Source organism: Procambarus clarkii, chromosome 17, assembly GCF_040958095.1.
Source record: "Procambarus clarkii isolate CNS0578487 chromosome 17, FALCON_Pclarkii_2.0, whole genome shotgun sequence".
In the NCBI taxonomy this organism is placed as follows: domain Eukaryota; kingdom Metazoa; phylum Arthropoda; class Malacostraca; order Decapoda; family Cambaridae; genus Procambarus; species Procambarus clarkii.
This window is the reverse complement of record NC_091166.1, coordinates 45,589,231-45,609,864: the sequence shown is the minus strand read 5'-3', so window position 1 is coordinate 45,609,864 and position 20,634 is coordinate 45,589,231. Positions and strand designations below refer to the sequence as shown.

The 20,634-nt window shown below is 46.3% G+C and overlaps 2 protein-coding genes across 5 annotated transcripts in view; one reads left to right on the top strand and one right to left on the bottom strand.

Annotated features, from left to right (window-relative positions):
* The window catches only part of LOC123772504 (venom phosphodiesterase-like), a 149,588-nt gene that overhangs the window by 86,348 nt on the left and 42,606 nt on the right, over positions 1-20,634 (bottom strand). For 3 of the 4 annotated variants that reach the window (XM_069325927.1, XM_069325930.1, XM_069325928.1), the window contains exon 1: positions 13,602-13,654. The exons of the other annotated variant lie outside the window; for it this stretch is intronic. The gene's annotated coding sequence lies outside the window, so the exon portion shown is untranslated. Of the gene's footprint in view, positions 1-13,601; positions 13,655-20,634 lie in introns of those variants that run through there. 4 annotated transcript variants of the gene reach the window in all.
* The window catches only part of LOC123772505 (receptor-type tyrosine-protein phosphatase epsilon), a 57,998-nt gene continuing 53,155 nt past the window's right edge, over positions 15,792-20,634 (top strand). The window contains exons 1-2 of the mRNA XM_045765737.2: positions 15,792-15,909; positions 19,448-19,909. Coding sequence (XP_045621693.2) covers positions 19,830-19,909 — 80 coding nt within the window. The 5' untranslated portion in view covers positions 15,792-15,909; positions 19,448-19,829. The remainder of the gene's footprint in view (positions 15,910-19,447; positions 19,910-20,634) is intronic.

Sequence of the window (20,634 nt, the reverse complement as noted above, 5' to 3'; positions counted from 1 at the left end):
GTGTTAATTGACTGATGAATGGCAGTGTTCAAGGCTAGTTGAACATAGGGGAGTTGTTCATCCCAGGTGGCAGCATCTTTCTCTGCAAGAATTGCTAGCATATCCTTAATTGTACGATTGGTTCTTTCAGTCATACTATTTGCTTGCGGATGATAAGCCGTCGTGAGGGCTGTTGTAGTTTCTAAAATTTTACAAACTTCTTTTAAAGTGTTACCAACAAACTCTTGACCTCTGTCAGATACTAATACTTTAGGTGGTCCAAACACAGTGACAAATTTACTTAAGAAAACGTCTGCAACAGTCTGCGCGTCCTTACGAGGAAGAGCAACCAAGGTAGTGAACCGGGACAGATGGTCCACTAGCACCAACACGTAGCGATTACCAGAATGACTACTATGTAAATCAATCAAATCGGCTCCCACTCGGTCTAAAGGCTCAAAAATGTCAGGGAACTCTTGTAGTGGCGCCTGTACCTTAGGGGTACCTTTTCTCCGTTGGCAGTTGGGACACGATCTAACAAACTTAGTGATATAAGATAACATCCTAGGAAAATAGAATAAAGTTTTTGCTCTGATATAGGTGTTAAAGACCCAAGGGTGACCAGCGATCTTAGATGCATGTACAAGTTTCACGACCGATGATCTTAACGCGTCGGGGATGACTAACTGGTAGACCGCACGATCTTTCATGTCGTTAACATAATATAGGACACCCTTCTGCAGGTCAAAATGCTGCAGGGGAAAGTTACCTTTCTTCATAGGGTATTTGCCACCCTCCAAATATTCAATTATTTCCTTCCATCGCTGTTCTCCCATTTGAAATTCTCTCATTTTATCACTGGCAATAGTTTCAATGTTGACATTTACGTTAACTGACGCGATGTTCCTACTCAACGTGTCTGGCACAACGTGAGATGGACCAGGCTTATAAAGGATCTGAAAAGAATGAGCTGACAACTCATGAGACCAACGGGACATCCGGGGACACTTCGTTTTTTTTAAATATATACGTGAGAGCTCTGTGATCTGTGAAAATAACAAAATGACGTTGGAATAGGTAAGGCTCAAAATAACGAACACTTTCAACCACAGCAAGCGCTTCCTTGTCTGTTGCTGAGTATCTAACTTCAGGTCCCTTCACTTTTCTGCTGAAATACGCCACAGGGTGAGGATGGTTCTCTAAATCACGCTGCATTAAGCACCCTCCTATGGCTATACCACTAGCGTCTGTATGCACCTCCCACTCCTTATCAAAGTCAGGCACAGCTAATACTGGGGCGGTAATTAATTGACTTTTGAGCCTAGTATAAGCCTCATCGTGTTCTAAGGTCCACATAAATTTAGCATTCTTCTTTACAAGGTCAGTTAAAGGCGCTGTTATACTAGCAAATCCCTCAATATGGCGGCGGAAGTATCCGGCTGCTCCCAGAAACCTTCGCACATCCCTTGCTGACCTAGGCCTGGGCATCTCACCAATGGCGCGGCATGAGTCTGGGTCAGGGCGGATGCCATCTGTGCTCACCTGGTACCCCAGAAATTTGAATTTCTGAGATGCCAGAGTGCACTTGTTGATATTTAATTTGAACCCTGCCTTGTCTAACAATGAAAGTGTCTCAGTCAAGTCCCTCAGGTGCTCATCAAACGACCTGGAGTAGATAACCACGTCATCCAGGTATGCTAATGAATGCCTACCTAGCACAGGGCTGAGGATGTAGTTAATAGCCCTCTGAAATGATGAAGGGGCTGTCTTGAGCCGAAAAGGCATGCGCTTAAACTGAAACTGGTGAACCCCATTAGAGAATGCTGTTTTCTCACGGTCCTTAACTGCCACCGGAATTGCCCAATATGCTGACTTAGCATCCAGAGTGGAGAAATACTTAGCTGCCGCGAACTGATCTATAATTTCTTGAATCCGAGGTAAGGGATACACGTCTCCCTTTGTAATTTTATTAACTTTCCGATAGTCGACACAAAACCGGTAACTACCATCCGGTTTGCGCACCAGCACCACAGGAGACAACCATGGTGAAGTGCTTGGTTCTATAACTCCCTGTCTTAACATCTTCTGACACTCCTCTCTGATAGTTTTCTTAGCCTGTTCCGGGAGCCTCCACTGTCTCGTGTACACGGGCTCGTGATCACCTGTTGGAATGGTGTGCTCAATTCTGTCTAACAACCCAATCTGATCGTCGTCCGTTGCAAATAATTTGAGGAACATCCGCAAAACTTCCCGCACCCGTTTCCTCTCTAACTCTGGAATGTGCTGTAAATGTGCTGGAATGTGCCACAACAGTCTCCGTGGTGTAGTGGTAAGACACTCGCCTGGCGTTCCGCGAGCGCTATGTCATGGGTTCGTATCCTGGCCGGGGAGGATTTACTGGGCGCAATTCCTTAACTGTAGCCTCTGTTTAACGCAACAGTAAAATGTGTACTTGGATGAAAAAACGATTCTTCGCGGCAGGGGATCGTATTCCAGGGACCATAGAATTAAGGACTTGCCCGAAACGCTACGCGTACTAGTGGCTGTACAAGAATGTAACAACTCTTATATATATCTAAAAAAAAAAAAAAAATCTAGGGCTGATATTAATTTATGCAAATTGTTGGCATCGCAAGGTGGCGTGAGCGCCGTGCTTAGCAGTCTTTCTAGTGTCTCTAACATTAAGAGCGCCGCATTGCTTAGTGTCTGTAATAGTTTCCGATGGATCTGATTGAAAGATCGATGTCTCCTCTAAGATAACACCATGAGACACACTCGATCACCCACTCTGAAGCGGTAGGTCTTGTGTGAGAGATTAACCACAGGTATGAGGGCACCTTTATCCAGGACAACAATTACGTGGTGGGGAATTAATAGTTTATCAAACCTGCCGGCCACCAGAAGGGTAGTACCAGGCTGGATATGACGACCCACGGCCACCCCAAGGAACCTAAATGATCGTGGTGGGCAAGTCTGCTTGTCAAAAGCATGTAAAATACACGACTTCTTACTATTGTCTGGAGGAGACTGAAACAAAAACTTCGCGTAACTGGCATGATGTTTCAGCTTCCGCTGGATGGAAGCTACAACAGGTGGATGGTCAGTCAATGTCACCGGATATGATACAGTTCCTAATTTCAACCGGCAATGTTTCGCCCCTTTCTCAGCAGACAGAGAATATGAGAACCTGTGTAAGAAGTCCATGCCAATCAAGATATCACCTGGATAAGCAAGATTCTGAACCACTGTACAAGTGTGAGGGTACGACCCATCATGACCTATTTCAAAATTAACAGTGGCTTGACCCAAGATGTCAATTTGTCCCCCATTAACTGCTGTGAGCTGCTTACTACTACATTTAAGCCGTGCATGTTTGAATTTGCTGAAGGCTGAACTCTTAATGAGCGTTGCTTGGCTACCGGTGTCCATGAAAGCAATCAAACTCACCCTCAACTTTGACTTCAAAAGTCGGGCGACCATCCTTAAAGTAATTTGGCGACGGTACTTCCTTAAGCCGAACACTCGTACACGCTTTCCTAAAATGACCTTTTCCATGACAGGTCCAACATTTCTCCCTACTAATACTACTTAATGTATAAGAAATCTTACCACAAGTACAAACTACCCCCGGGGAGGCAACACTGGGGGGATGGGCGGGGGAAGCAGGGTGGGGGTTCGGAATGTTGGAGGGGGAGGATATGACAGGAGGTATGAGGGAGGCGGGGAGGGCTGGTGGGGGGTTGAGGGACTGGGCGCAGGGCGGGGAGGATGGAAGTGGAGGGAGAGTGGGGGGCGTGTGGAGGAGTGACACCAACGCGGGGTGTGGCGGGAGGTAGCAAGGCGGGAGGGGTGGAAACTGAGGGGAAGGAGTGTGAGGGTTGACGGGTGGAGTGACCTTGAGTGGGGATAGTGGAAGGAAGTGGAGCAGGGTGGGTGGAGGGAACATGGGCGGGTAGGGTGGGTGGGAACTGGGTGGGGTAGGTGTAGGGAACTTGAGGCGGGAACTGAGAGGGAATAGAGGGGGATCGCAACCCTATTGAGAACCCCTCCATTCTGATAACATCTGAGTGGACATATAAAATCAAACAAATTGCCAATAAAGATAGAATGCCACAAAATAACACAATATCTGTAACTTTGTCACCGAGCGTCATATTAACTTGAAATTTTAACACAATGTTCTATGTAACGAATGAACATTAAAAAGTAAACCACAACAAACCCACACTCGCTGTAAACACAATATACACCGCGCGGAGCGTCTGCAGAAAGATGCAGGGACATACAACAGTACCCTTCCTGAGTGGATGAGAGTTATGACCGCGCGCCCGAGATGAAACAGGTGTTGATAACTTAGTATAAACAATCTCACAGATCGTCGCATGAGAAACACATGTACACATATGTGCACACAAGAGGTGGTCAGGTGTACATCCAACCTTATCGTCACTGAAATTCCTTACACTTATGAAAAGAATCAGAGTAAAATAATGAAAATAAAAAGATATAATATACTTAACTATGAATTCCCTTAACTAATTGTAAGACTACTCTCGTGATGATTAAAAGTACGATTGTTCCTCGGTAAGCTACGCCTGTTAACTACGTCTGACCCGCCCTTGGGGGAAAACATCCAACACTAGCAGCCGTCCCCCCTAAGACACAATTCACGACTAGAATGTTTGAGGTCAGTCTCGCTGCCAACATGACCCCCTCTATGATGAAAACTCAGCTGCACTCTAGGTGCCGGAGCACCGTCTGCGGCCTTATCGTTAAGATCTAGAACTCGAGGCAACTCCATGTACCTCAGAAATGTATCAGTAAGCGTCCTTCACTGATAATTTCCCAGACAACCTGCCGAACAGATTGCTGTACAACCTATAACTGGGTTGTACACCCCTGGAAGCTATGAAGAGAAACGAGAACTAATTTCTGTCCATAGATTTCAGAGCGAAGTGCATACCCCAAACTTTCCTCTAGTTTCCCGTATGACGCACTTAAATCATAACACTTAAAATACGTGTGACTCCGAGCAACGAAATCGCGAGCCCGCCTAAACAAACAAACAACGACGTGGCCAACTGAGCAGCCGGCGCGCAGGACTCCAATAAAGTGTGAACACACCCACAATTTATTGGACCACCGCTAGCACCATTGTATCACCCCTATAAGGAATCTGTAACACCGCTCTAATGTAACACCACTATAATGGATACTAAAACTAATAATGTAAACACTACTTCTTATCCTGAGTAACACTTCCCGATCGGTTGCACTTGGTAACACTGCTATGAGCTGACATATGATGGTTACACCGGAACTAAAAGGTACACTGCCAACAAGGAAATGCTACACAGGATTAAATACGCTGCCACCATCTGCCTTTGACCATTGAGACTATATCAAGCAACGAGGCAAGAAACATTGCTTGACTTGGAGAGTACTTTCTATGACTGTCATTAATTATGAAAACGGTTGTCAGCCACTATATCCAAAAGGCTAAGAGGATTCAACAATTGACACAGACGGGAAATTTAACATGAGTTTATTGAGACCAAAATTATGTCAATCACCACTTATAAATCCTACTCTAACACTGGCAAAAATTTAAGAAATTTGGACATGGAACAAAACCTCAGAGATCACACACATTACCTTAAGACCTCTGTCTCTCCCTGGCTGAGATGTTCTTCACAGACCCGCTCTCGATCCTGGTGTCCCACACTCTCTTCCAAGTCTCTACAGGACCTCTATATACAACCCCCACAGGGGGGAGGGGGGGAGATCTGCTGTTGCTACCTACACCAAGAATGTAAGAAGTCGGCCACGCGTGCACAAACACTTAAAAATATTTCAATTAAGCTTGTTTGACATTCACCATACACTCTTCAAGAGTTATTAATTACATGTGTGACTGACCTCTGACCTGGCCAAAAGGGGGAGATCCATGGATGTTTACACACATAAGAATCTGGAGTCTAATTCCATTGCCATGTTTGACAAGAGTATCATGAAATATTACATACTTGATACTATGCTGACTAAGACTAACCCAGGAATTTTTGAATCAAGATAATCCGGAGGTCATCTGGGCTGACCTCTTGGAGAAGGCTTCCCTGAGTGTGAATTCTAAGGGGGGGGGGGTCATGGGTGTTACACACGCACACACACACACACACACACACACACACACACACACACACACACACACACACACACACACACACACACACACACACACACACACACACGACAGTCTTGGGTCAGCTTTGATCGTGAGCAGACGTGTAGGGTCAGCGGTCTGCGTTAACCGAGGGAACAATAGGGTTCAAGGGAGCGGGTGTACTGTGCAGTGAGAATCGGGACAGTGTAAATTGAACAGTGGCATTGTAATGCAACACATTGATCACATCTCGTGGTGAATTATCTTAGTGAATTTAGAGAAGATAGCTAGTGAAGATCGACTTCTTGAGGCAGCATCAGTCGCATCAGCCGGGACCCAAGTGGAAACCTAAAGACCTCACAGGATTACCGACGACATGCCGTGTATTCACCTAGAGTGCTTGTGGGGGGCTGGCTGGTAAGTGTCTCATAAGTCTAACAGTGTGCAAGGTTTATATAATATCATATCATGGACACTATTGCATTCCATTCAATAATACAATCGTAAAAATACAATCGTGGTAGACAGGTAACAGGGACAGCAACTGTGAGCTCACTGGGAACCCAGATAAGCCGCTAATCCCCTCCCCCCCCCCACCGCCGTAATCTGAAGACTACACCTCACCCACCTCTTAACCCCCATCTCACTCTCCCAACACACTCCCCCCCCCCCCCTGCCCCCACCACTCCCACTCTCCCAAACACTCCCCCCCCCCCACACCACCAAACCCACTCACACTAGGACTATTCTTGCTCTCTCTCTCTTGACAAGGGACAAAATGGCAGGTGGACACAACAGGGATGCAGGGAACAGCCAAAGTGACCAAACGAGGGACATGTTAACCCAAGTTCTGGAGGAATTCAGGAAGGAGATGCAGGAAATGAGGATTACAATTAACAACCTGCAAAGTGAGCTGACATCAGCAAGGGAGATCAAATCCCTCACAGAGAAAAATAAAGAGACCGAGCATCAGATTATCATCCAAAGGGAAGGTGGGAATGTTACATTGGAAGGAAATGCCTCTGTACCTGAAACGTTTGCAGACATACTGAAAAAGAGCTCAGAAGCTATGGACACAGTGAGGGAGGTAGCCATGCAAGCAACCACCTCACAGGAAGCAGCAAGGTGCACCACTCAGCTGCTGGAGAGAAAAAGATCAGTGGTAGTTGTAGGCATCAAAGAACAGGAAGGATCCAACAGGCAAGAATGGAATAGCAAGGATAGAGAGGCAGTACATGGGCTACTGAAGGGGTTACAGATGGAAGGGGCTGAATGAAACATTGAGAAGGTTTTCAGGTTGGGCTGGTACAACAAGGACAGAAACAGACTTGTAAAGGTGGTGTTTACAAACGAAACCACGAAGGAGGATATTCTCCAAAGGAAGAGTCGACTGCAGCATGTGGAGGGATACAAGAAAGTATTCCTGCAGAGGGACAGGACGAAGGAGGAGAGAGCCAGGGCAGCAGAGGCAAGGAGGAAGTGCAGGGAGAGAGGAGCAAACCAGGAAATCACAGTCCCCAACACAACAGTCCTAGAGACAAGAGGCGAACCCAAAACCAGCATCCCAGCAACACCAGAGGGGAGGGCAACACCACCACCCCCCTCTGCATAGAAACCCTCCCTTCCCCTCACCCTACCTGCCCCCCACCCAACCCTCCCTCTTCCCCCACCCCATTCTTACCCTGTCATCCCTTCCCCATTCCCATCATGTCCCCCCTCCCACCTTTCCCCCCCCTGTCCCCCCTCCCCCTTCATCCCATACCCTCCCTATCCCTCCTCCCCCCTCACCCCATATCCTCCATGTCCCCCCCTATCTCCTTAACCCACACCCTACCTGTCCCTCCTTCCCTGAAACTCCCACCCCTCACCCCAAACTCCCCTGAGACCCTGCAAACCACCTCACAGATCATCTCATCCACTGAAAAGCTTCCCATACCAGCAGAATGCTCGCCAAGAAAGGGACAAGAAAATGAACTGAAGAAAGTGAGCTTCAAGGCAATGTACAGTAACATAGATGGAATTACAAATAAAACAAGTGAACTCGGAGAATGGGCACTAGAAGAAAACCCAGACATAATAGCACTCACAGAAACAAAGCTAACAAACACCATAACAAATGCAGTGTTTCCACAGGGCTACTATGTAGTGAGGAAAGAGAGAGAAGGGAGAGGAGGAGGTGGTGTAGCTTTGCTACTAAGAGAAGGTTGGAGTTTCGAAGAGATGGTAATTCAGAACTGTGAAGGTTTCAGTGACTACATATCAGGCACCATAGCAACTGGAGGACAGAAAATTATAGTAGTAGTCATATATAACCCCCACCGAATGTCAGAAGACCCAGACAGGAACATGATAGAAACAACTTGGCCACCATCAATATAATAGAGAGAGCAGCTTCTGTGGCTAACAGGAACGGATCCAGGCTACTAATCATGGAAGACTTCAACCATGGAACAACCATGTTCCCCCAATAGATTGGGAGAACAGAGACCCACATGGAGGCCCAGACACATGGAGAGCTAAGCTGCTGGATGTGGCAACAAGAAACTTTCTAAGTCAACACGTCAAGGGACCGACAAGAACGAGAGGAGGGGATGAACCAGCCTTGCTTGATCTGATATTTACCCTAAATGAGTCGGATATAAGGGAAGTTAAGTTGGAAGCCCCCTTGGGAATGAGTGATCATAGTGTATTGAGCTTTGAGTACCTGGTTGAGCTAGGAATTATCACCCCCAAAAAAGAACTGGGAAACAAAGGGCTGGCGTACCGAAAGGGAAACTATGAGGAGATGAATAAATTCCTATGGGATATACATTGGGACACAGAACTCGGAACCAAGTCTGTACAAGACATGATGGACTATGTCACCCAAAAATGTCAGGAGGCTGTAAGCAGGTTTGTCCCAGCCCGACAGGAAAAAACAGAGAAGCAAAGGAAGAATCCGTGGTTTAATAAGGAATGTATGAAAGCAAAGGAGGTGTGGACGTAACTCCTAATCTATCTCCTGAGGCACATATAAATAGGATAACGACAGCAGCGTACTCTACACTGGCGAAAATTAGAACTTCATTCAGAAACCTAAATGAGGAAGATTTTAGGGCGCTTTACACTGCCTACGTGAGACCCGTCTTAGAGTATGCCGCGCCATCATGGAGCCCCCACCTGAAGAAACACATAAAGAAACTGGAGAAGGTTCAGAGGTTTGCGACGAGGCTTGTCCCAGAGTTACGAGGGATGGGATATGAAGAGCGGCTGAAGGAACTGAACCTTACGACACTAGAGAAAAGAAGGGAGAGAGGAGATATGATAGGGACATATAAAATACTCAGGGGAATTGACAAAGTGGAAATAGATGAAATGTTCACACGTAATAATAACAGAACGAGGGGACATGGGTGGAAACTGGAAACTCAGATGAGTCACAGAGATGTTAGGAAGTTTTCTTTTAGCGTGAGAGTAGTAGAAAAATGGAATGCACTTGGGGAACAGGTTGTGGAAGCAAATACTATTCATACTTTTAAAACTAGGTATGATAGGAAAATGGGACAGGAGTCATTGCTGTAAACAACCGATAGCTAGAAAGGCGGGATCCAAGAGTCAATGCTCGATCCTGCAAGCACATATAGGTGAGTACATATAGGTGAGTACACACACACACACACGCACACGCACACACAGATGAGCCACACCCAGATGAGCCACAGAGACGTTAGAAAGAATTTTTTCAGTGTCAGAGTAGTTAATAAATGGAATGCACTAGGCAGTGATGTGGTGGAGGCTGACTCCATACACAGTTTCAAATGTAGATATGGTAGAGCCCAGTAGGCTCAGGAATCTGTACACCAGTTGATTGACAGTTGAGAGGCGGGACCAAAGAGCCAAAGCTCAACCCCCGCAAGCACAATTAGGTGAGTACAATTAGGTGAGTACACAGCTCAACCCCCGCAAGCACAACTAGGTGAGTACAACTAGGTGAGTACACACGCACACACACACACCCGCACACACACACACACACACACACACACACATACACACGCACACGCACACACACACACACACACACACACACGCACACACACACACACACACACACACACACACACACACACACACACACACACACACACACACACACGCACACGCACACGCACACGCACACACACACGCGCACACACACACACACACACACACACACGCACACGCACACGCACACGCACACGCACACGCACACACACAGCTCAACCCCGCAAGCACAACTACGCGGGTACAACTAGGTAAATATAACTAGGTGAGTACAACTAAGTGAATACAACTATGTGAATACAACTATGTGAATACAACTAAGTGAATACAACTAGGTTAGTACAACTAGGTGAGTACAACTAGGTGAATACAACTGAGTACAACTATGTGAATACAACAAAGTGAATACACCTATGTGAATACAACTAAGTGAATACAACTAGGTGAGGACAACTAGGTGATTATAACTAGGTAAATACAACTAGGAGAGTACAACTAGGTGAGTACACAAACTGTTTGACTGGACATTAAACAGTGGGACATTGAGGGTGAGGGCGTGACGCAGGGCGGCGGGAAGCCCACACTACACCACCCACTCCACCGTGTGTGCCCACCTCTGTGGTAGAAAATACTACACAAAGCAACCAAAGCTACTCAAAGCTACCCAAAGATACTCAAAGCTACCCAAAGATACTCAAAGCTACCCAAAGATACTCAAAGCTACCCAAAGATACTCATGGCTTGCTAGCATTATGTAAGTTATAAAGAAATGGGACATATTTACTCACTATAATGTTGGTGTTTTTTTTATTACTATTTTTTTGGCAAGGATATTCCTGCGCGGGCCCTAAGCCTCTGGCTGGCCTCCTATGTGTTGCTTGTTTCTGTTTTACTTGGGCGGAGTATGAGTATTTATGACTCGTATGGTCGCTTCAGTAAGATTTTTGCCCCATGTGTTTAACAACTTCTTCTGTTCTGTTGAATCTTAATGGGTTTGTAACTGTGCACTGTGTTAGATAATGTTCCAGTGGTCTGTCGGGCATTTCTCCACAGTGCTGACATTTCCTCTCATCTTCCGGAACCTGTAAGCCTATTCCCCATCCACATGGGTATCCAAGCCTGATGCGATGTAAGTGTACTTCTGTTGTTCTACTGCTCCCTTTCATTAAACTAAGTGGTTCGTAGTTGGTGGAATTCTTGTACCAACCCGCAGATCCTGATGTTGCAACTGCTGTGTTGTAGTCACTGTACATCATCTGCATTGCTCCGTTTCCAATTACTTTCTTTATCTGTGATAGACTCTGTGGGATGTAAATGTCTACATTTCTTCTCTTAGTTGCAAGTTTTGCAGCTTCTTCTGCAATGTCATTTCCTATTATTCCCACAAGACTTGGCACCCAGTTGATAAGTACCCAACGGCCTTGTCGTTTGAGTGTTTACATTAATGATATGATATTTGTTATCAGATGGATGTTGTTATGTATGTGTTCTTGTTGCAAGGTTTCAATGACAGTTCTCGAATCTGTATGCATGATAACATGTTGTCGGTGTTCAGCAAGAGCACGTTCCAAAGCCTTTTAAACGGCTAGCATCTCTGTGAAGTCGAACACCCATTTGAGAGTCTCCAACTATTTACAGAGTTTCCTACTTTAACTGCAGCTCCGGCTTCTTGTCCCTGCTGGTCTACTGATCCATCTGTGAAGTAAGTGAAGCTGTCGGATGCCATGTTTGCTTCTATATGCATCTGTGCAATGTTACGTAGCAGATGAGGATTTGTCTGGTTCTTTTTTCCTTCAAGAGCCAAAATCTTAAAATGTGCTGGCAGAGATTCCCAAGGGGCTTGCATAACAAAGTCTGCATGTATGTCGTCGACACCCTTCTCAGTGACTGTGTTTGTTATATCGAATGTATTGAGGGTGTTTATTGCACAATGGGTCCACCTGTTGCTATTGGAGGCTCTTCTGTTCCGAGTAATGTTGGTGCTGAACGTAGAACATGACAAAAAATATTTTTACTCTGAAATAATATAATTTTATAACGAAATTAGACGAAACACGCACACACACACACGCACACACACACACACACACACACACACACACACACACACACACACACACACACACACACACACACACTCATTCAGAACTTTGTATACCACATATGTCAGGCCAATCCTGGAGTATGCAGCCCCAGCATGGAGTTCATATCTAGTCAAGGATAAGACTAAACTGGAAAAGGTTCAAAGGTTTGCCACCAGACTAGTACCCGAGCTGAGAGGTATGAGCTACGAGGAGAGACTACGGGAATTGAACCTCACTTCGTTGGAAGACAGAAGAGTTAGGGGGGGACATGATCACCACATTCAAGATTCTCAAGGGAATCGACAGGGTTGATAGAGACAGGCTATTTAACACAAGGGGCACACGCACTAGGGGACACATGTGGAAACTGAGTGCCCAAATGAGCCACAGGGATATTAGAAAGAACTTTTTTAGTGTCAGAGTGGTGGACAAATGGAATGCATTAGGAAGCAATGTGGTGGAGGCTGACTCCATACACAGTTTCAAGTGTAGATATGATAGAGCCCAATAGGCTCAGGAACCTGTACACCTGTTGATTGACGGTTGAGAGGCGGGACCAAAGAGCCAGAGCTCAACCCCCGCATGCACAACTTGGTGAGTACAACTAGCTGAGTACACACACAGGCAGCAACGTGCCAGTGTAACATACACCATCACAACACTTATGCTACTTCATGGATGACCTGCCGCCTATATCCTGACTCACAAATAGGATAGTAAGTCTTCTCGGTCACTCAGCCCGAGTCATTTCTTAGGCTGCTGCAGACACTCGGCCTCCTACACTGTTGCACAGCCTGGCCTCCTACACTGTTGCACAGCCTGGCCTCCTACACTGTTGCACAGCCTGGCCTCCTACACTGTTGCACAGACTGGCCTCCTATACTGTTGCACAGACTGGCCTCCTACACTGTTGCACAGCCTGGCCTCCTATACTGTTGCACAGCCTGGCCTCCTACACTGTTGCACAGCCTGGCCTCCTACACTGTTGCACAGACTGGCCTCCTATACTGTTGCACAGCCTGGCCTCCTACACTGTTGCACAGACTGGCCTCCTATACTGTTGCACAGCCTGGCCTCCTATACTGTTGCACAGCCTGGCCTCCTATACTGTTGCACAGCCTGGCCTCCTACACTGTTGCACAGACTAGCCTCCTATACTGTTGCACAGACTGGCCTCCTACACTGTTGCCTACCAGCCATCAATGGTCTGAAGTCAACAATCTTTTCCTCACAACTTCGAGACAGCATGATGATACTCATCAAGCACTAGGCTAAAATATTATCAAGCAAAAGGCACAACCCCCCAAAAAATTATTTATAAATACGTAACACACGCGGCCACCACCACCCACCGGAGCCAGCCTTAGACGTGTTGACCCTCTGACTGCTCGCTCACAAATGCCCGGCAACTGCTGCTAGAGTCCCACGGCCGCTGTAGTGCCACTACTGGTGCGCATGCGCCATAAATATAGATATATACAGGAGTTCTTACATTCTTGTACAGCCACTAGGACGCATAACGTTTCGGACAGGTTCTTATAATCCTAATTCTTTCCCAGAATTACAACCCGCCAAATCGTTTCCAACCCCTTCACTAGCTGGGTAAACAGAGGCTGCAGTTAAGGATGTGGCACCCAGTTAATCCTCCCCGGCCAGGATACGAACCCAGGCCAAAGCGCCGGGTGAATGCTTTACCACTACACCACGGTGGACTGCTTCAAACATGCTAATGATACTAGCAAACATTTACCATGTTGCAAACCATTGATTATCTTCATTAACTGATACCAATACAAGGAATTAAGACAACTAAATTTAAGAGTGTATCCTTGATTGTTATATATATATATATATTTTTTTAGAAAATGTGATATGTTATAGGTTGAAGTTCAGTCCCCCGATTGTAGAAGTGGTTGGGCACCATTCCTTTCCTCCGTCCTATCCCATATCCTTCCCTTTAAACCACTATAATGAGCTGGGAGTCAATCAATAGTGGATAATGTTCTGAAGATATGGTTAGGTTAATGTATGTTCCTGAGTGTGTCGTGATGGTCCAGAGTGTTCCCGAGTGTGTGGTGATGGTCCAGAGTGTTCCTGTGTGTGTCGTGATGGTCCAGAGTGTTCCAGAGTGTGTGTGGTGATGGTCCAGAGTGTTCCTGAGTGTGTCGTGATGGTCCAGAGTGTTCCAGAGTGTGTGTGGTGATGGTCCAGAGTGTTCCTGAGTGTGTCGTGATGGTCCAGAGTGTTCCTGAGTGTGTCGTGATGTTCCAGAGTGTTCCTGAGTGTGTCGTGATGGTCCAGAGTGTTCCTGTGTGTGTGGTGATGGTCCAGAGTGTTCCTGAGTGTGTCGTGATGGTCCAGAGTGTTCCTGAGTGTGTGGTGATGGTCCAGAGTGTTCCTGTGTGTGTGTGGTGATGGTCCAGAGTGTTCCTGTGTGTGTGGTGATGGTCCAGAGTGTTCCTGTGTGTGGTGATATAGACGACTAATAGTACAAGAGTTGGGTCCCAAGAGATGAAGCTCAATCCCCGTAAGCACAGCTAATTCAACACACACACACACACACACACACACACACGGAAGTCCGTGTAGCCAGTATATCAGGACCCGACGTCACTTCCTAGCCAAAAAAATCGTGATTATGTTTAGATTTGGGAAAGACCTGGGTAAATACTGGTAATCGGTAATAGGAGTGTTGATTTATGGAACAATTACCCAGTAAGATGACTGGGAAATAGGCTCACGTCACTTCTAGTGACCAGAACGTTACTCTTGTGCCTTATTGCACAACTTGAAGCCTCTTCTGGGTCAAGAAGAGTTATCTTGTGTAAGATAACATGGTCTTTGATAACCATTTTGGCAGCTCCTAAAAAGAGCTTGGCACATGAGGGGGAACCACGACGCCTCTAGAGAGAAGGTGAACCACGACGCCTCTAGAGAGAAGGTGAACCACGACGCCTCTAGAGAGGTGAACCACGACGCTTCTAGAGAGAAGGTGAACCACGACGCCTAGAGAGGTGAACCACGACGCCTAGAGAGGTGAACCACGACGCCTAGAGAGGTGAACCACGACGCCTAGAGAGGTGAACCACGACGCCTCTAGAGAGGTGAACCACGACGCCTCTAGAGAGGTGAACCACGACGCCTCTAGAGAGAAGGTGAACCACGACGCCTCTAGAGAGGTGAACCACGACGCCTCTAGAGAGGTGAACCACGACGCCTCTAGAGAGGTGAACCACGACGCCTCTAGAGAGGTGAACCACGACGCCTCTAGAGAGGTGAACCACGACGCCTCTAGAGAGAAGGTGAACCATGACGCCTCTAGAGAGGTGAACCACGACGCCTCTAGAGAGAAGGTGAACCACGACGCCTCTAGAGAGGAGAACCACGACGCCTCTAGAGAGGAGAACCACGACGCCTGTAGAGAGGAGAACCACGACCAGCCCCCAACATACTGGGGCAGAAAAGCCAACATCGGCAACACTTCGATATCATGATAAAAATGATATCCTGTTGTTCCTTCCTGCTGGCAGTTAGCGTGTCTCCCTTGACGAGCGAAGGCCTGTTGGTGCTGACACCTGCCTCACACACACCTGTCTCACACACACCTGTCTCACACACACCTGTCTCACACACCTGTAAGACTCTGAGACACCCAATAAGGTGAGGTAACCATCTTACAGTTCACTCTCATACGGCTAGAGATCATCAGAGTATTATCTTTAGTGTTAACTAAGGTATTGGTGTGCGAACCGAGTTCCCAAAGCATATAACAAATAACTTTTCTTCAATTTAGAATTCGTGCGTGATAAAGTCAATAGCACAAGGAGAATGGTACAAATATTGCACGTGGATATCTAGACAGGATAGGAGCAGGAGGATAACAGGTGGACTGAAAACTGAACCTCTAGAAACAGTATTTTGTGCGTCAGTGTTAGCGAGGTCTTCACTACCTCTCAGACAGGTCAACACCATGAGCGCTGCCATCACACCAGTTGACGGTTGAGAGGCGGGACCGAAGAGCCAGAGCTCAACCCCCGCCAGCACAACTAGTTGAGTACTTGACAGCGACAAACGTTACGGTGATAGAGCCTGGAGATCACTTTATAGTACTTAACACAGTAAACACAGTACGGTAGAAGCACCATAGTAACTCTTCACTGTAGCCAAGTTGGCCTCAATGTTGTGTTTGGCAGCACACGTGAGACTTAGTCTGGCATGTCGTGGCACAATACCCTATAGTGCTTACTAGTGAGACCAGCAGGAGTATAGAGACTAGGAGACTCGAATAGCGGACCCCAGCGGTTGACAGGCATAAGTGCCTTCCACTATACTATTGCGAGAGGCCACAATGTTAATGATTTCAGAGCCAGCAAACCACTACTCTCCCAGTCACACCTCCAGCATGTTCTAACTTCCAGAACAGCCTCTTGTGTGGCACTGTCAATAACCTTTTTTTTTTTTTTAGGTCCAGATAGACCTAATTGATTGTGGCCGCCGGAGGTGGCTAGTTTATTGTTCACCCCATACTCATCCTGTGAGCGGTAGCGCAAAAAGCATTACAGAGGGCACAAAAGGTCTTTATCACACCTCAACGGAGATGATTACAATAACAATTTCATCTATCCTTCACACCTTATAGTTACATGTCAGCTAGTTACAGAGAATGTTCTATTTCAAGAGCTATATATTTACAGTAAGTCATTATACACAAATGGTAGGTCTTATCGCTAATACATAATTGTTTGAGCAATGGAGATATTAGTCATAGGGGAGCTGCTGTTTATTATTAGTACTTGTTTCTTAATCTAATATGCAGTTTATCTACTGGAGGCGGAATATGGATACAGTACAAGGATTTCAGGTATTTTATCCTTGGTAATAAGATGGTTTGCCATTTCATACACCGGAAGTCTAGATTTATCTCTAAATGGCTCAATTTTACTACAGTCCAAGATAAAGTGTTCGAGTGTGTGTCCTTGTCTTTGTCCACACACTTTACACTTTACTTCATCTAGATCCCTATACAAGCCGAACTGCCAGAGATACTTGTAGCCAAGTCTTATACGAGCTGTGACAACATCTGTTAGTCTACTGACTTTGTTACTTGCTCCATACACATGTTTTACTTCACACATTTCATTGTGATAAACAATGGACCTGCTAGTTCCAGTTTGCACCTCTACTTTCTTCAAATTCATCCAAGAGTTCTCATCTAATGACACTTTTATGGGACCTATTTGATAACTCAAGATTCCGTTCGATACTGTCTTTATTAACTGCAACCTAAGCAAGGGCGTCCACTTTATCATGTTCCAGCAGGCCAATGCCACCATTTCTCTCCTGCAGTATCTCTGTGGCTCTATCATAACAGCTAAGCAGATTTGTTACCATATTGTCTGTCCGATATTATGTCATTATACACTAAGTATTCAACTCTTTTGGCTTTAATTATTTTTTCCAGTGTTTTGACTATAACCCTTGTTGTTGTGAACTCACTTAGTTGTGCAGTCGGGGGGGGGGGGAGGGAGGAGCTCTGGCTCTTTGGTCCCGCCTCTCAACCGTCAATCAACAGGTGTACAGGTTCCTGAGCCTATTGGGCTCTATCATATCTGCACTTGAAACTGTGTATGGAGTCAGCCTCCACGACATCACTTCTTAATGCATTCCATTTGTCAACTACTCTGACACTAAAAAAGTTATTTCTAATGTCTCTATAGCTCATTTTGGCAACAAATTTCCACCTGTGTTCCTTATTTACCCTATCAATTCCCTTCAGAATCTTGTATATGGTGATCATGTCCCCCTAACTCTTCTGTCTTCCAGCGACGAAGTTTAATTCCCGTAGTCTCTCCTCGTAGCTCATACCTCTCAGCTCGGGTACTAGTCTGGTGGCAAACCTTTGAACCTTTTCCAGTTTAGTCTTAATCTTGACTAGATATAGACTCCATGCTGGGACTGCATACTCCAGGATTGGTCTGACATATGTGGTATACAAAGTTCTGAAAGATTTCTTACACAAGTTTCTGAATGCCGTTCTTATGTTGGCCAGCCTGGCATATGCCGCTGATGTTATCCTCTTGATATGGGCTGCAGGAGACAGGTCTGGCGTGATATCAGCCCCCAAGTCTTTTTCTCTCTCTGACTCTTTATGTATTTCATCTCCCAAATGATACCTTGTATCTGGCCTCCTGCTCCCTACACCTATCTTCATTACATTACATTTGCTTGGGTTAAACTCTTAACAACTATTTGTTCGACCATTCCTTCAGCTTGTCCAGGTTTCAAACAGTCCTCCTCTGTCTTATTCCTTCTCATAATTTTGGCTTTGTCAGCAATCATTGAGAGGAACCAGTCTAAATCCTCCGGGAGATCATTTACATATATCAGAAACAGCATAGGACCGAATACAGAGCCCTGCGGGACTCCACTGGTGACTTCACGCCAATCTGAGGTCTCACCCCCTCACTGTAACTCTCTGCTTCCTGTTGATTAGGTACTCCCTTATCCACTGGAGCACTTTACCAGTTACTCCTGCCTGTCTCTCCAGCTTATGTACCAGCCTCTTACCTGTGTGTGTGTGTGTGTGTGTGTGTGTGTGTGTGTGTGTGTGTGTGTGTGTGTGTGTGTGTGTGTGTGTGTGTGTGTGTGTGTGTGCGTGCGCGCGCGCGCGTGTAATTACCTAAGTGTAGTTACAGGATGAGAGCTACGCTCGTGGTGTCCCGTCTTCCCAGCACTCTTTGTCATATAACGCTTTGAAACTACTGACGGTCTTGGCCTCCACCACCTTCTCACCTTACTTGTTCCAACCGTCTACCACTCTGTTTGCGAAGGTGAATTTTCTTATATTTCTTCGGCATCTGTGTTTAGCTAGTTTAAATCTATGACCTCTTGTTCTTAAAGTTCCAGGTCTCATGAAATCTTCCCTATCGATTTTTATCAATTCCTGTTACTATTTTGTATGTAGTGATCATATCACCTCTTTTTCTTCTGTCTTCTAGTTTTGGCATATTTAATGCCTCTAACCTCTCCTCGTAGCTCTTGCCCTTCAGTTCTGGGAGCCACTTAGTAGCATGTCTTTGCACCTTTTCCAGTTTGTTGATGTGCTTCTTAAGATATGTGAGTGTGCGTGTGTGCGTGTGCGCGTGCGTGTGTGCGTGTGCGCGTGCGTGTATGCGCATATTTATCAGACGTGTTTCAGGTTCCTGAAGGAGCAGTGTTGCCATCAGTGGTCGCATTCATCAACAGTGCCACCAGTGTTGCCATCAGTGGTCGCATTCATCAACAGTACCACCAGTGTTGTCATCAGTGGTCGTATTCATCAACAGTGCCACTAGTGTTGCCATCAGTGGTCGTATTCATCAACAGTACCGCCAGTGTTGCCATCAGTGGTCGTATTCATCAACAGTACCACCAGTGTTGCCATCAGTGGTCGTATTCATCAACAGTACCACCAGTGTTGCCATCAGTGGTCGTATTCATCAACAGTGCCACCAGTGTTGCCATCAGTGGTCGTATTCATCAACAGTGCCACCAGTGTTGCCATCAGTGGTCGTATTCATCAACAGTACCACCCCAGGACAATGGAACTGTTACCAATCATCGTGCCCATCGTAATCATCACACTCATCTCCGTCTGTGCCCTCAGTGTCTACGGCTACAGGTAACTTAACACCCCGGGTAACTCAACACCCGGGTAACTCAACACCCGGGTAACTCAACACCCGGGTAACTCAACACCCGGGTAACCCAACACCCGGGTAACCCAACACCCGGGTAACTCAACACCCGGGTAACCCAACACCCGGGTAACTCAACACCCGGGTAACTCAACACTCATGAAACTCAACACCCGGGTAACTCAACTACCCCCGGTAACTCAACAACCAGGTAACTCAACAACCAGGTAACTCAACACCCAGGTAACTCAACACCCGGGTAACTCAATACCCGGGTAACTCAACACCCGGGTAACTCAACACTCCAGGTAACTCAACACCACAGGTAACTCAACACCCCAGGTAACTCAACACCCCAGGTAACTCAACACCCCAGGTAACTCAACACCCCAGGTAACTCAACACTCCAGGTAACACAACACTCCAGGTAACTCAACACTCCAGGTAACTCAACACTCCAGGTAACTCAACACTCCAGGTAACTCAACACTCCAGGAAACTCAACATTACAGGTAACTCAACACCCAGGTAACGCAACACCCCAGGTAACTCAACACTCCCGGTAACTCAATACCCAGGTAACTCAACATTACCGGTAACTCAACATTACAGGTAACTCAACACCCCAGGTAACTCAACACCCCAGGTAACTCAACACCCCAGGTAACTAAACACCCTAGGTAACTAAACACCCAGGTAACTCAACACC